The 17176-nt window shown below is 51.0% G+C and overlaps 1 protein-coding gene across 1 annotated transcript in view; it reads right to left on the reverse strand.

Annotated features, from left to right (window-relative positions):
- The window catches only part of RUNX1 (RUNX family transcription factor 1), a 50286-nt gene extending 38177 nt beyond the window's left edge, over nt 1-12109 (reverse strand). Inside the window, exons 1-2 of the mRNA XM_053972080.1 lie at nt 11815-12109; nt 6644-6800 (exon numbers count right to left, since the gene is read on the reverse strand). Of these exons, the coding sequence (XP_053828055.1) occupies nt 6644-6800; nt 11815-12084 (427 nt within the window). The 5' untranslated portion in view covers nt 12085-12109. The remainder of the gene's footprint in view (nt 1-6643; nt 6801-11814) is intronic.
- Nucleotides 12110-17176: the final 5067 nt, after the last annotated feature.

Raw genomic sequence — 17176 nt, forward strand, 5'->3', positions numbered from 1 at the left:
AAAATTGTTTTAGAAGTCTATTTCAAATTTTTTTTTTTGCTGCTCCTAAAGGGTTTTTGGAAGGGAATAGAGACTGATTCAGCTGGATGAGGGTTTATGCACATGACTGTGCTGGAAAAGACTCTCTTGACAGCGATTGTGAGCCACTGATTTGCAGCATCCTCACTCCTGCTCAAGTCCTGTGGCCAGCCCTAAGCCTGATTTATCTCCCGGCAGGATTTTATTTTGGTCACAAAATAGCTGCTCTTATTGGAGTTGGGTTATGGGGACACACATATCCACAAAAATCAGTATATTTTGACCAGAATTCCAGGAGTTCTGAAGGGTGGCACCAAAAAACAAACAGCAAAATAAAAACAAACTTGAAAAAAAAAAAAAAATAAAACCAACAAGAGAAGAGCTGTGGGGCAAACAGATCTCTTGAAACTAGGTAACCTTTTCATCTAGAGAGGTACTTCGCTTTCCCTAAACAACATTCTGGGAAGTCCTTTTATCAAGGCAAAAAAAAAAAAAAAAAAAAAAAAATTGGGAAAACGCTCGGAGCGTGGCGTCTGCCTCATCCTCGCCGCTGCAAAAATGTGCAAGCGGAGCTGTGCAGAACCAAAAAATAGATTTATTGTTATTGGACTGAGGGCAGTGGTTCAGCACTTGGCATGGCCACTGTTTACAGCAGGAATGCTCCCGGAGACAGGAAGTTCTCCGAGCCCTCTGCCGTTATTTTTCTCCTGTTGACGCGTTCGGAGCGGGAGTTTATTCGCCCCGACGAAATCTTTAGTGACGAGGCAGAGAGGGGCTTTTGGGAGCTGGCAGAGCCATTGTAGGTGTGCTCAGCCTCGTCCCATGGGATGGTTTTGGGGAGTCCAAGCCCTGTGAGGAGCAGCGTCATCCACGGGGTTAATTTCACAGCCATGGATTCCCAGATCCGGCTGCTCGGAGCGAGGGAGCACCTTGGGCACTGGGAAAGGCTTCTCTGCTCCTTTCCTCCTGGCACTGAGGTTTCCAGCCCTTTGGAAGGTTGGGTTTGCTGCTCAGCCTCATCCCATGGGATGTTTTTGGGAATCCAACCCCTGTGAGGAGCAGCATCATCCATGGGGTTAATTCCTCAATCAGGAATTCCTGAATCCGGCTGCTCGGAGCAGTGCCCAAGGAACCCTGAGCACTGGGAAAAGCTTCTCTGCTCCTTTCCTCCTGGCATTGAGGTTTCCATCCCTTTAGAGGGCTGGGTTGGCTGCTCAGCCTCATCCCATGGGATGTTTTTGGGAATCCAACCCCTGTGAGGAGCAGCATCATCCATGGGGTAAATTCCTCAATCAGGGAATCCTAAATCCAGCAACTCAGAGCAAGCCCAAGGAGCCCTGGGCACTGGGAAAGGATTTTCCTCCCTTCTCCTGCCACCACATCCCTGCGGAGTTTTTTATCCCTTTGGAGGGCTGGGTTTGCTGCTCAGCCTCATCCCATGGGATGGGTTTTGGGAGTCCAAGCCCTGTGAGGAGCAGCATCCTCCATGGGGTTAATTCACACACTCCCAGCTGCTCGGAGCAAGCCCACGGCACCTCGGGCACTGGGAAGGGGATTTCCCCTCCTTTCCTCCTGGAACTGCATCCCTGATGAGGTTTCCAGCCCTTTGGAGGGCTGGGTTGGGCTGCTGAGCCTCATCCCATGGGATGTTTTTGGGATTCCAACCCCTGTGAGGAGCAGCATCCTCTATGGGGTTAATTCCACAATCAGGGATTCCTGAATCCGGCAGCTCGGAGCAAATGTGCCCAAGGAACCCGGGGCAGTGAGAGCGGCTTTTCCTCTCCCTTCTCCTTTCCTCACATCCCTGCCAAGGGCCAGCCTGGATATTTTTTTGGGAGTCCAACCCTTGTGAGGAGCAGCACCATCCATGGGGTTAATTCCACAACTGGAGATTTGCACAACCCAAGCTGCTCGGAGCAAGCCCAAGGCACCTCGGGCACCGGGAAAGGCTTTTCCTCTCCTTCCCTCCTTCCATTGCCTCCCTGCCAAGGTTTCCATCCCCTTGGAGGGCTGGGTTTGCTGCTCAGCCTCGCTGGGATTGCACAGAAGTCTTGGCTCAAATTAATGACGCAACCAAGCCACCCTAAATCACTTAAGAAGAAATGTATCACTCCTGGCCTCTGGTTTTTAGGGGAAAATTCACCTTTCAGAACAGAATGGAGGGAGAAGAGTCCTTGGAGAAGAGTCATGGAAGCACAAAGAGCCTCTAACACACGCCCAGGGCACCGCCCCTTCCTTTCACGGAACCATGGAATCATGGAATGGTTTGGGATTGGAAGGAACAGTAAAGATCATCCAGTTCCCCGGGCAGCGACACCTCCCACTGTGCCAGGCTGCTCCAACCTGGCCTCGGGCACTGCCAGGGATCCTGAGGCAGCTCTGGGAATTCCATCCCAGCCCCTGCCCACCCTCATGGGGAAGAATTTTTTCCCAATATCCAAAGAAAATTCCAATTCCCGTTCCCTTCCGCTGGCTGTAGCATCCTTCAAATTCCACATCCTTATCAATCCAAACTCCAAATAAATATTTGATTTTAAACTCTATCAAATGACCGTTTTTTTCCCCAGCTGATTGCTGACGGATTTCTCCTGTTCTCATCCCATCTGGCAAACTCTGCTTATTGTGACTCCAGGATCTGATCCCACGTCCCCTGCAGCATTCCAAAGGCTTGGATCAGAACCTGGACGCCTGCTTAATACTGGTTTTACGACCCTGCTGAAGGGCAGCATCCTCTGTTTTGCACATACTTTTATAATTTTGAGTACATTTCAGTCAAAAAAATAAAATCCATTTCAACCAAGTGCTCAAATAACGCAGCCTGCACAGAAGGAGCAAAATTCTGGCTTGGGATGACCAATAAAAATAATTGGATTTGGAATCCCGGCCAGTAATTTTTGGAGTTTGAGTATTTTTGAGATTTTTGTCTTAGAGTGATTTTTTTTTTTCCCTGGGAACGATATCCAGAGGGAAGAGTCCTGAGGGCAGAAATTGTGCTTGTTAAAATCTCTCATGTTCTACGAAGCTACACCTGCTTTGGCTCCGTGGAAATTGAAAAATATCACAAAATTTACTCCAGTTCCTCTAATCCTGAGGAAATATAGGCACGGATTTAATTTTCTATCCTGTCCAAGGTGCAGTTTTTAAAACTCTCCTGGAGCTGCAGCTCTCAGGTTTAGATTGAGATCTCCTGCAGCAAGCCAAGACACTTCTCCATTAGCTACTCTTAGGATAACCCATTAATAATCATTTTCATCTGGAAAACATGTTTATTTTTGGGGATTTTTTGGAATCTTACATCCTCCAAAGAAGATAGGAACTGGGATTAATGATTCCATGAGGAAAATATGTCGTGTTCCCCAAGCCACAGAGCTTTCCCTCTCCAAAATAACTATTTATTTTTAATTTTAGCCAATGAACTTCTACAATGTCAGGCTTTTTTGCATCAGATCCATTTCATCAGAGTGACCTAAACCGGTTCTTTATCCACTAAAAAAACAGGGATACGTTGCAGCAGGAGCAGTTGGAAGCTCGGAATGTTCGCGAACAGAGGGCGAAAAATCAAGATTAATTTTGTTTTAAGCAGGTAATCAGGCCAAGGGGGGAGGCTGAGATTGGCTGGAGTTTTAAAAGGACATTTTTCTTCCCGAAATGACTCCCGAGCCAGACGGGCAGGTTTGCCCAGTAGCATTCTCCAACTGGGCTGAGGAATCGGAGCCTTGGATCCCGGCCAAATCCAATGGAAATCTCTTTGGTTGAGGAAGAAAAAGCCAAATTGCTTTCCTGCCACATCTCCAGGTTTTGGGTGGCCTGTGACAGTCTCACTCCTATTTTGGGTGTGAAGAAAATCAAATGTTTTGGGGTTTTTAGCTCAAAACAAGGCTGAGCAGCACGGGGCAAACTCTGGGTGTTGGGCACGGAACGAGGCTGAAACTTTGGCTGATATTTGGTGCCAAATATTGATGAGGGGAAATCAGCCCCCAGACCAGGGGGATTTGCTGTGACCCTCCTCCCAAAACCAGGTGGAAAACATGGAAAATAATCTTTGGTGCAGACTGTCTTGCTGCATTTCACAGAAGAAATTGAAATTATTTATGAAGCGTTTCAAGAATGGGAATTTCCTCCTCGGAAGGGACAGAGCTGTGGCTGCTGAAGGGGATTTTAATGGGGATTCTGATGATCACCACTCAACACCGTTCCTGATTCTCCATCAGGGATTTAAAAGAGGGATTTTAAATCCCCTGAGGGACACAAGGAGCCTCCACCGTGGCCTGAACCGACGTGAACTCTCAGCCCCTGCTCGCACAACGCCCCTGGCACCGCATTATCACCGGTGGCACTGAGCTGATCCCAGCTCAAATATTCCACGGCAAACAAAGTCGGGGTTCATTTTCCTGCAGCCAAGTATCAAAGGCAGCAGTGCCCTTTGAAGCAGCCACCTTCTGCTGCAGGCTTTGTGCAAATGCCGCAGAACAGCAGCTCCCAAATCCCGCACAAAGGCAAACAATCCCCACCTTTGGAAAACAATCCCCTGGCGGAGGAGTAAACAAAAGCATCCATTAGTCACCGCCCCAAAGATGGGCAGGTGAGGATGTTGAACCTGGGAGCCTGACTAAGAGCACGCAGCATTCCCAAATCCCTCCACTTAAAGGATCCTCAGCACCTGGCTCTGGATAGCACACCTGGAAAGCCCGGGGTGGTGTGTGAGCGGCTAAAGGAGCGGGCTAAGGGTTCCCTATTCCCAAGAAATAGGGCCTGCTTTGTCCCAGCTGCTGGATTTTGACCTTGAGGCTCCCCCAGTTGCCTGTTATGATTTCCAGCCTCATTACCATGGCCAGGAACTGAACTACAGGTTTGTTTTTATGAGCTTCTCCAGCACTCTGCCAGCTATTCATTTGAATCTTCTAAACAGTCAGCTCTGAATCATAATGCAAATTCCATTTACTGAAAAGGTGGTACCTTTAATATTCCAAATGACCACGTTTAATGACTGATACTTTTAGACATTACAGCATCCCTGATGTTTTCAGTAAATGGATATAATTTGCTCTGCATTACCCTATTATTATTCCTCGCTGGCATTACAAGGCGACGTTCTCAGCTGCGGGTGTTTTCCATTTGAAGACGGCCCAAACAACACAATTTGAGAGGCAGCTGCCTCTGTACCCTCAGCTAAAAACGCTGCAGCACCCAGAGGAAAACTGGATGGGGATTTTATTCCTAAATTGTGTTTAGTGCTCCGGCAGGGCCGCGCTTCTGCAGCGTTGCGGCGCTGTTTGTGTTGGAAGGGTGTCCACGGGTGCTTTTCACTTCAAAGGCGAGGAAGGGCTGTTGTGTATAATCAGGAGAACTTCCTCCTCTCCAGCCTGACACATCTCCCGTTTGGAATAAAAGCCAGAAGTGGGTCAGCTTTGGGACTCTCCTGGAAATCAGGAATCCGTGTGTGGAACCAGGACACGGCTCGGGTGTCACATGGGAACAGAGGGAGGGGAAAGTGGTGAGGAAGGGGCAGCACTCCCTGACTTCTGAGGGACACCAGAGCACAAATTGCTCCAAAATGAGACCTCCTGAAGTTCAGGAGGTGCTTCCCTGTCACTAAATTGTCCTGGAAAAATGCCGGAATACCGCAACACCCTATTCCAATTTTAAAGACAAATAAACAGAAGGAAAATACATAATAAAACACCTGAATTCACACTGGAAATGTGATGGATTTTCATACCTGGCCTTACAAAAAAGAGAGAGGCTGCTCCTTCTCCTGAGCTTTTTCTGAGCCCCAACTCGCTGGCTTCTCTTTGGGGGTTTGACCCAACCTCCCTGAAGTCCCCTCAGCATTCTGTTAGTTTATTTTAAGTGCTTCTCTTGGAATTGATGGGATTTAGGATTAAGGAGTGATGTTTTAAAGGGTATTCTGCTGATTATTTTGGGATGAAGCTTTGTGCACCTGCCCACTCATGGGCAACACGTCCTATTTGAAGCTTCCCAATATTTTTGTATAGTCCACTCTAAGTCAGCTTCAACTCTTATTTGTTATTTATGCTTTTTATTTCTACCAGTAACTACTGGTTATGGCAGAGATAAATCGGATTTTGAACCCCTCTCCCCTTCCTGGTCTCTCCATATTGCAGGAGACATCAACTGCTGTGACTGTTGAATTTTGAGAGGAAAAAAGCTCAGAGAAGGAGCCTTCAGCAGGTCAGGAACCTGCGAAATTTTTAGATCTAGGTGGGAATTATTTGTATTTTTAGCCTGACTCCCTCTGTTGCAAAAATCAGTTTTTGCAGAGAGTGCTGGGGAGCCCCGCGATGACCACCAGCTGAAAATTCTCATTTTAAATTGAAAATCGGCCACTTAAACCTAACCACGGGTAATAATGTGCTGCCTAAATTAGGAAGAGTGGCTGCCAGAGCCACTCTCTGGGTGGGTTTTTTGGTTTTTTTTTTTTTCCCCCAGCGGGATTTCACCGCTTAAAAATCGTAGCGACGCGGAAAAGCGGGAGGAAAGGCGGAAACCCGTCCCGCGCCTTGGGAACGGAGCCGCGCTGGATTTTCCAGCGTTCCCTGGTGGATATCAGCTCCCAGCTCCGTGCCCAGGGGCGGGAGATGGAGCTGGAGCACCCCCCCCGTACCTCTGCCGCTCCTGCCCACGAAGCGCAGGTCGTTGAAGCGCGCCACCTGGTTCTTCATGGCCGCCGTGGCGTTGCGCAGCTCCGCCGAGTAATTCTCGTCGTTCCCGGCCATCACCGTCACCAGGGTCCCATCGGGGACGTCCCCCAGGGCCACCACCTGCGCCAGCAAGAGCAGAACCCTCAGTTTCCTAAGCAGAACCCTCAGTTTCCTTTGTTTCACTGAGAAGTCAAACCACGGGGAAGAAGCCGCGGTGAAAAATCTGGGTGGGCCAAGCGGGTGTTGGAAACCGTTCCCGATTTGCTGGAATGGGAATTCTCTTCATTCCCCCAAGTGGTGGTTGGCCCCTTTGTTATTCTCTCATCGAGGGTTTTCAATTTGGTGATGGGATTTAAGGTCTGGAATGGTAAGTTCCACGCACGCCCGCTGCTAAATGGTAGCGTGGTGGTTGACTTGTTGCTGCACTGAAGTGTTTTCCAACCCGGATAAAAAATTCTTCTCCTCATTTCCTGGAGAACCAAAGGACCTAAGATAATTAAATTTTAAAATATCTTTATATTACCGTAACTTATATTCTTTAAAATGCATCTTTTTTTTTTTTTTTTTACTCCTCATTGCGGATTTCTACCATTTTAAACCTGATTTTTCCCAATGGTTGGACAGAAATTTTTCTTCCTTGGTGCACCTCCGAAACACGCAGCATGATGTGAAATGAAAAATGCTCTGGGATGAAAAATACAGAAAATGAGCTTTCCAAAATCGCTGTAATTGTCAATAAATAAATTCAAGTAGCAGCGCTCGATGGTTTGATTTATATCAGGAGCTCTTAACAGAGCTGCCCAAGCAGAAATCCAGAGCAAGGCCGTGGAAAATCAGGCCTCAATCAAATGTTTAATCCCAATTTACTGAACAATTCCGTTCTTTCCTTCAGGAGCATAAAGCAAATAATTTTCAGACCTCACCCTCGAGCGGATGGATGGAAATCATGACCTGAACTAAGGACTTTCCCCTTTCCCCAAAATATTTGTGCTCTTTGGTGCCAGAATCCATCAAACCTTTAGGAACACTGGGTTTTTGATGAGAAGTATAAAGATTTCTGAAATTCAAGATTCTGATTTTTTTTTTTTTAACTGTTCACACTGGTTTAATGATGAAAAATTTGAATCTTCTTGTAGCTCCTTGAATTCCCCAAACAAATTCAACCTGCTGGAACTCCATGGACATCCGGGATCTCTCTCCGTGTCCTCTGACAAAAAATCAGAGCTTGAATTATTTTGTCTGATTTTCTTTAGAGCCCAATGCCGTGTCCCCAATTCCACAGCACTGCCACCACAAAAACCCCCAAAAGCCCCAAAAATCAAACCCAGAGATAAAATCCAGCTCATTTTTAATTCCTCTTTTGCCCCCTGGAAGAGGAACCAGCCTCGCATTGCGTCCTCGAGTTGCAGCTCGAGATTTTCCTTCCTCTTAACATTTTCTGACTTCAGTCCAGGCAGTTGCAATTGGCTGAAGTTTGTCACAACCTGATTTTATTTCTCTTTTCTGATCTGTTTGCTCTTTAAAAACAGGATCAGCAGCTCCTTTACTTGATCCAGCCCTGATTTTTATTCCCCAGCCACAGCCACCTCCCAAAATATGAGAGAATTCTCCATTTTCAGGTATTTCCCAGCTTTTTTTTTTTTTTCCCACAGGAGGCTGAGCTTTTCACTTCTGTCCTCTCCCTTCGCTCACCCCTAACCCTGATTTTCACTTCCACATGCAAAGCTAAAATCTCTGGGTCAAAATTCCCTCTTTACATCTTGATTTCAACTTCCTCTTTCCCCGTTCCTCCCCAGCCCTGATTTTTGGGTTTTTGTTCTCCTCCCTGTGCTGTAATTTGGTTTTTTGGGCCTGCACTCAGCTCGCCTTTTCAGATTTCCCTGATTTTGGCCGAAATGAGGCCCTGCTGGAAATGCTGAAGCTTGGAAATCCTCACAAAATCAGCAACTCTGCAGCCAGTTCCTAAAAAAATCCTGCAAAACCTTGATGCATCCACATCTAATAGACAAAAAACAGGGAAAAGGGAAAATCAGGGCATTACCCTGCCATGCAAATATTGAATTTAAGGGAATTTATGCCCGTATTTTAAGCTTTCATTAAGTTTTTCATGGATCCAGGGCCAGTTGTCTCTGACAGAAATATTTTAAAGCTGTCAAATCCCAACCTCGGCGATAAAAAACGGGAAGAAAAATCTTAAAACCGAGTCAAAAACTGACCCAGCCCAGAAAAGAAACTGGACTTGAAAGTCACAGACAATAGAAACAGAAATACAAATATTTACATTAGAAAAAAGACTAAACAGATAAGCTGGGACTTGTTACTGGAGTTATCAAGGACTTGGTTTTACTTTTTACCTCTAAAAATTTGTATTTCCCAAGGAGCAAGAAGAATGTCAGTCTTGCAGTGCTGTGGGGTGTCTAAATTTACTTCTCCTGCATCAATTAATCCAAATTGGCCTCTTAAATGTAGATTTGGATTCTTAACAGCATTTGGACAATGAATTTATATGGCACCTTATTGGTTATTGCGAATTATTTTTTAAGTTTCTCACCATCATTCTTAAATTTAGGAAAAAAAACCAATGAAAACGGATCGCTTTGGTTTGAAATAATATCCCAATCCTGCAGATTTTTTAGTGGATTTTTCTAAATGCGAGGAGAAAAGTCTCTGCCTGCCTCTTTTTATTCCTGCAATGAATAAAAATAACAAATACTCGATCAAACTCAGCGCTTTTTGTCAGATACAAACTAAAATATTGGCAGCAGAGGAATGATCTGAAGTGATTTTTTTTTTCCCCCTGGGCCAAACGATCTGAAAAATCCCGAATTTTTTAAAATGGCTTTGCAAATAGTTAATATTTAGTGGAAAATCACTGAGATATAGCAGACCCTGTCGGGATTTATTTCTCAGCCGTCCACGGAGAGAGAATTTGGGGGGGGGAAATGAAGAACCCAGAGCCAGCAGGTGCCTCCCAGCCCACCCTTCCAGGCTCTCCTCACGGAACTTTCTCCTAATTTTCGGGTGGGTTTGGTTAATTTTTTTTTTTTTTTTAATTTTGTTTTTCTCATGGTTATTTCCAGGTGAAATTGTCCCAGTTTTTCCAAACTCCTCGAGAAGCTGCGTTTGGAGCGGGGTGAACGCTGAGGCTGCTGGGGACAGAGGAGGGAAAGCGGCTTGCGGGCATCTCTGAAACCCCCTGGAATTCTTTTTTTTCCAGGGGGCGATTTCCACATCATCGGGGCATTCCCAGGGATGGGATGGGGATCGGGAAGAGCCACCTCTCCTGTCCTTCCTCCGGGATGTCACCCGGAGTGGGATCCCCCAGGAAAAATCGGGATTTCTCTCATCTCCCTTCCCGGCGGGGCGGAGCGCTTTTCACTCCCGGATTTTTTTTTTTTTTTTTCCAGCAGGAAAAACTTCCCGGCTAATTAACAGCCCGGTGCGTGGGGAAGAGTGTAATAATTAATCTAAATGTGGGAATTTCGGAAGTGACCCCGTGGTCGGTTCCTCCCTTTGCCCCGCTCTTATCTGCGGAAAACGAGAGCAGACACAATAAAACTTTTCCCTCCTCAGCAGGAATTCCCGAAGCTGAGCTGATTCCCTTCTCCCTCGTTTCTCCTCTCCCCAAAACACAGGAAAGGCTCGAGCCCGGTGGCCTTCGACACACAAAAATAGGTTATGCCAAAGCAGCCGGGGTTCAGTGACCGCAAAAAAAAAAAACAAACTCGGGCTTGGCAAATCCCGATCCTAAATCAAGCCCCGGGGCTCGCAGGAGCTGCGTGTCCGTGCGGCTCCCGGCTCGGATAAAAGGATAAGGAGAAGAATTCCCTTTTCCTCCCCTCGCTCGGGAGCCAATCTACAGCAGCAGCGAGAAAACAGCGAGTTCAGGGAGTCAGCGACAGTCCCGGGTCAAAAAAACAGCGTGAGGGACGGGAGGAGGAATTTACTCCAGGGGAGGAGGAATTTACTCCAAGGGAGGAGGATTTTCCTGGGAGCCGGGTAACGGGAAGGGAGGAAAGCGCCACAAGCATCCCCCGCACGGCTCGGGACAGGAGGGAGCCGGGATGTTCTCTCCCCTTCCCTCTTCCCTTCCCTCTTCCCGTCTTTTCCCGGATTTTACTTGGATTTTTCTCCCTGAAAACGCGGGGAGAACTCCAAGCGGTCTGCCCGGGTTAGGCCGCGACTTTTGCTGCTGTTAAACCGGCCCAGTAAAAGAGGAAATGTGGGGTTTTTTTGGGATTGTCGCTGGCTTGTTTTGTGGTGTTTTGTCCCTCCGAGAGTCCCTGGCAGGGGAAAGCCGGCGCGTCCCGAGCGGGGCCGGGGCTGCGGGCGGCGTCCCCCGTGGGTAGCAGCGGGACAGAGGGACAGAGGGACAGAGGGACAGAGGGACCTGCCACCACCCTGGGCGACTTCTGGGGGATCCCGGAGCTGCCCCAGCTCCGGGCCGCCCGTGTCCAGCTGCGGCGTCTGCTCCCCAGAGCAGCCAACCCTTTATTTTGGAAATAAAATGTATTGATTTCTGGTTTTCCCCCTTGAGCAGGGTTCTGAATGGGGAGAAGAGGGAGGCAGCGGCTGCAGGGAGCTTTTCCCGGCCCTTCGCATTCCCCGGCTGCCCCCGCTCCTGCCCCGAGCGCGGCCGGGAGCGGGAAGTACGGAAAGGATGGAGGGAAAGAGGGAAAGGAAAGGATGGAAGGAAAAAGGGAAGGGATGGAAAGAAGGAAAGGGTGAGAGGAAGGAGGGAAAGGAAAGGATGAAAGGAAGGAAAGGATGAAAGGAAGGAGGGAAAGAAAAGGATAGGAGGAGGGATGGAAGGAAGAAGGGAAGGGAGGAAAGGAAAGGAAAGGAAAGGAAAGGAAAGGAAAGGAAAGGAAAGGAAAGGAAAGGAAAGGAAAGGAAAGGAAAGGAAAGGAAAGGAAAGGAAAGGAAAGGAAAGGAAAGGAAAGGAAAGGAAAGGAAAGGAAAGGATGGAAGAAGGAGGGAAAGGCTGGAAGGAAGGAAGGAAGGAGGGAAAGTAAAGCATGGAAAGAGGGAAAGGATGGAAGGAGGGAAGCGCGGAGCGAGCCGAGAGCAGATCCGAGCCCCCATCCCCGCATCCTTCCCCCCCCATCCCCACCCACCCCTGCCCAGGACCTACCTTGAAGGCGATGGGCAGCGTCTTGTTGCAGCGCCAGTGCGTGGGCAGCACGGAGCAGAGGAAGTTGGGGCTGTCGGTGCGCACCAGCTCCCCGGGGTGATCCGCCAGGACCTCCACCATGCTGCGGTCGGCGCTGCGCAGCTTCCCCGGCAAAGCCCCGCTGTGCTCGGCGCCGGGCAGCGCCAGCGGCTCGCTCATCTTCCCCGGGCTCAGCGTGGTGGAGGGCGGCGTGAAGCGGCGGCTGGTGCTGGTATCTACGGGGATACGCATCACAACAAGCCTTTAGAGCCACACAACACCTCCACTGAGTTCCTGCAAAGCGGCCACGCGAGCGCAACTCCTCAGCGAGCCGCTCTCTGGGGACCAACATAAACGGGCGCGGGCTGAGCCCCCGCGGAGAAGTTGGTCCTGCGCCAGTCCCCCGAGTTAATCTTTTGCTGATAAGCCTTAACTCTCGGCTTCCTGGCCCGGCGGAACTGATCCCGTTAATCCGATAAGCGCGAGGGTCGTGCGGGAGCGGCTTTACCGCGGCCGGGACGCGGAAAGTGAGCGGGGCCAAAGCTCATCCCAAAGTGCCAGGAAAAAGGGAAAACCGGGAGGCGAGCAAGCGCGAGAGGCGGTCGGGAACACGCGCAGAGCCTGCGCTCCCCCAGTTCCTTCCAGGTGATTTCTCTCCGGTCCCAAGAGAAAGGAAAACGCGCCGGCGTCTTCTGGAGGCAAAAAAAAATCGCTCTTGGAGGGAAATTCGGGGCTGTTCTTCGGAGGAGGCGGATCGCGAGCTCGGCTTGCTGAGCAAAGGTCAGCTGGCTACAACTGGATATAAATTCACGGCCACACACTCACCCACACGCACATCTACCGGACTTCATCAAATATTTACAATAGAATCTGTAGAGAATTTAAACACAACAGGAATCCATTAATGTTCTCCGCGAGATTTTCCTTTTCTTTTCTTTTTCTTTTTTTTTTTTTTTATATAAAGCAGCCTTGAAAATGAGCTTCAGTAGTTTGGTTGGCGTTGCTCTGAGAGCGCTCGTGTCATGACCTTTCAATCATTCTTGCGCAAAAAGGAGGAAAAAAAAAAAAAAGAGGAAAAAAAAATAAAAAGAAAAGAAAAGCTCAGTGCATGGCATTCACGCTTCAGATCTCTATCTTTGGTGTAACGCTTTTCATTAATTTCAAGAAAAGTCACAGCCGATCGCAAGCGCCGGAGCTGAGAGGTCCAACAGCTGCAAACTCGGGGTTGGGGATGTTGGTTAAATTGTGGGTTCTCTCTGTGGTTTTGTGTGTGCAACAGCGCTCTCTCTCTCCCACTCACGTCCTCCTCAGCAGTCAGACCAACAGTCTGCAACAACTTCGGCGCTCGTTGCCAATTCTCCCTCTCTCTCTCTCTTTTTTTTTTTTTTTCAGTATCTCAGGCAGTCTTCCTCTAATTCGGCCACAGGAACCGGCTGCTTAACAATATTTGAACCGCAGCAGGTGGAAGGCTGCTTTGGCAAACATGGCTTTTCTCCCTCTCGTCCTGCGGGATGGAGCCCGCCGCGCACGCAGAAACCCAAAACCACCGGCGACGGCAGAAAAATTAAAAATTAAAAAAGCGGAAAAAAAAAGCAAAAAAAAAAAAAAAAAAAAAAAAAAAAAAAAAAAAAGCCCTCCCCACTCAGCGAAATCTCTACTTTTGAACGGGTGAAATCTTTCCTTCCGCGGAACGAGGCGGCGGCGGGAGGGGGTGACCCCACAACGGCGACACAGGCGGAAAGCAGCGGGCGCGATCAAACCCCCAGAGTTGCCGGCCGGGTTTAGAGAGCAGCTCCAGCCTCCGCGCAGCCCCGAGCGCGTCTCCACGGCCGGGAGCTTCCCGTGGGCACGGAGAATTCCTGCCGGGATGGGATGCGCGGGGCCGCGGTGCGAGCGCGCCCGGCCGGCGGCCGCCGGGCTGGCTGGAGGTGGCCGGGAGCGAGTCGGGGCGGCGGAGGCGTGCGGAGGAATGTCATTCCCCCGGTGCTTTGCATACGGGGAGGGCACCGGCCAATCACGGCCCTACCGGGGCGCGGCCGCGGGCCGGGGGCTCCCGGAATCGGCGCGGGCCGAGCGCCGGCTCGGCGGGGACGCCGCGACCGCGCCTCGTCCCCCGGGGCACCGCGGCTCCGCAGCCGCCCGGCCACCGGCCACCCCCCGCTCCTGCCGCCCCCCGGCTGTGCCCGCCTGCCCGCCGAGGCTCCTGCTCGCCCGCGGCTCACGGGCCGCCCGCCCCCGCTGCCCGCAAGGTGCCCGCAGAGCCGCAGACACCGCCCCGCCACATGCCCGCCGCCGGCCCCGCTCCTCCCCCGGTGGCCCCCGCTCCTCCCCGGGTGGCCCCCGCTCCTTCCTGGGCGAGCTGTCGGCGCTCTCTGCTCCGGAGCTTTTGGGGGCACGCCTGAGGGGGTCTCGGACACGGCCACCGCCGGCTCGGTGTCCCCGCCGCCCCCTTGGACAAGAGCGCGGCCCCGAGGGGCGCCCGGCGCCGCTCGATTTGTTGGGGCGGTGGCGGCGCTCCCAGCCAGGGCCATCCCTGCTGCCAGCCCTCCTCCTCCTCCTCCTCCTCCTCCTCCTCCTCCTCTGCACAGCCCAGCGCGGGGACAGCACCGCCGGGAACAGCTCGGGCACAGCCACAGGGCCACCAGCGGGTCGCCAGCCGCCGGTCGCTCTGAGCCCGCGGAGCCGGTAGCGAGGATGCTGGGTGGAGGCGGGGCTGCCGGGTCGGGCTGGGTGTTTTTGGTTTTGGTGGCTTTTTAAAAAATATTTTATCCCTTTTTTTTTTTTTTTTTCATGCTCGTCGCCGATTCCGCGAGCGTAACCCAGACCGGGAACGGGGCGATCCCGACCCGTCCCTGCCGCTGCCGGAACCCAGACCGGGAACTGGGCGATCCCGACCTGTCCCCGCCGCGCTCTCGGCGCTGTCTTTGCCCTTCCCTCCGCCAACTCTCACCCCCTTCGCCCGCCGCATCCCCGCCCCTCCCCGCGGCCACCCGCGGGCCGCCTCCGCCAGCCCCGGCAGCTCAGAGCAGCCGCGGCGGCGGGAAGGGGATGGATGGATGGATGGATGGATGGATGATGGATGGATGATGGATGGATGATGGATGGATGATGGATGGAAGGATGGATGGATGGATGGATGATGGATGGATGGATGGATGGATGGATGGATGGATGATGGATGGAAGGATGGATGGATGGATGGATGATGGATGGATGGATGGATGGATGGATGGATGATGGATGGATGGATGGATGGATGATGGATGGATGGATGGATGATGGAGGGATGGATGGATGGATGGATGGATGGATGGATGGATGGATGGATGATGGATGATGGATGGAGGGATGGATGATGGATGGACGGATGGATGGATGGATGGATGGATGATGGATGGATGGATGGATGGATGGATGGATGGATGATGGATGGAAGGATGGATGGATGGATGGATGATGGATGGATGGATGGATGGATGGATGATGGATGGATGGATGGATGGATGATGGATGGATGGATGGATGATGGAGGGATGGATGGATGGATGGATGGATGGATGGATGGATGGATGGATGGATGGATGATGGATGATGGATGGAGGGATGGATGATGGATGGACGGATGGATGGATGGATGGATGGATGGATGGATGATGGATGGATGGATGGATGGATGATGGATGGATGGATGGATGGATGGATGGATGGATGGATGGATGGATGGATGGATGGATGATGGATGGATGATGGATGGATGGATGGATGGATGATGGATGGATGGATGGATGGATGGATGGATGGATGGAAGGAAGGATGGAAGGATGGATGGATGGATGGATGATTGTATGGATGGATGGAAGGAAGGATGGAAGGATGGAGGGTTTCAGGTGGTCGCGGGGATCCCCCGGGGCCGCTCCCGTCGGGGGGAGCCGCGGCGGGGGCGCGCTGGGTGCAGTTCCCACGGTGGCCGCTGGAGGGCGCGCGCCACCCGCCGGCCGAGCGGCACCGGGGGCGGCGCGGGGAGACCCCGGGATTTGGGATTTGGGGTCGGGATTTGGGATTTGGGGTCGGGATTCGGGTTTGGGAGCGGCCGCTGCGGCCTCGGGAGCTGCTCCCTTCACGGCCCAACTTGTCCCCACAGGGACGGAGACCTCCCGCATCCCGGGGACAGCGCTCCGGGATTTGGGATTTGGGGTTGGGATTTGGGGCGAGCTGCCACTACAGCCTCGGGAGCTGCTCCCACCACGGTCCCTCCTGTCCCCACAGCAGCTGAGACCTCCCGCAGCCCCGACAGCGCCCCGGGCACCCCACGGGACCAGGGGATGCTCGGCTTTGCCGGGAGCCGCTGCGGGGACGGAGCACCAGCGAGTCCCTGCCTTTGGTGCTGCGGGGTTTAACGCAATTAAACAGGGAAAAAAAAAAAAATTAATTAATTAAACCCGCGGGGAGAGCTCGGCGCCTGCTGCGGGGAGAGGGATGCGCCGGGGTCCCGAATTCCCGGCCCGAGCGAAGCTTTTCCCGCATCCCCCCGGGCTCCGGGGTCCCTGTCCCGCTGTCCCCTGGCACTGCCCAGGGGCATTTTCGGGTCCCGTGCCCCCCAAAAAAAAGCGCCCGCCCGCCGCACTTGCAACAGGTCCCTGTTTTTAAGCACAGCCGAATTTGGTGCTTGAACTATTTCACGCCAGGTTCCTAAATTTTTCTAAGTTTTAAAAATTTTTTCTTTATTTTTTTAATCCTGTGATTTCCACTTTTTTTTTTTTTTCGCGTGCAACGATCCCGAATTTAATTTACTTTTCTATTTTAAGGGAAAAAAAGAGAGAGAAACATCGAGGCGAACGGCTGTTACAAACCACAGCTTAAAAAGCATCTGGGCTGTATTAGTGGCTGATAACTTTTTTACGGGCATGGCAGAGATAAGAAGAGTTATTTTACTGATGTGCATCCATCTGCTAAAACGCGAAAAAATAGCCTTTAATTGGTTCTATTTTTTTTTTTTTTTTAGTCGAGAGCTGGGGAGGATTTGACATTTAAACTCATGAACATTTTGAGCTGAGCTTCACTCCCTGCTTTGCAGCTCGCCTCAATTCGAGCTCCTTGTAAACACAAAATAAACGCAAAATAAACGCCAAATAAACACAAAATAAACACAAAATAAACACAAAATAAACACAAAATAAACACAAAATAAACAAACGCGACCCACGCGCGCGGGGAGACCCAGAAACCGGCACGATTTAGCAGAGAATCCGCAGTATTTCCATTTTTTTTCCCCCGTAAATTCCCGGCGTTATCAGGATTTAATGTGGGTTAAAGGCGACAATTTTCTATTTCACTGCACGGAAGC

The sequence above is a fragment of the Vidua macroura genome, chromosome 2 (assembly GCF_024509145.1).
Source record: "Vidua macroura isolate BioBank_ID:100142 chromosome 2, ASM2450914v1, whole genome shotgun sequence".
Lineage (NCBI taxonomy): Eukaryota > Metazoa > Chordata > Aves > Passeriformes > Viduidae > Vidua > Vidua macroura.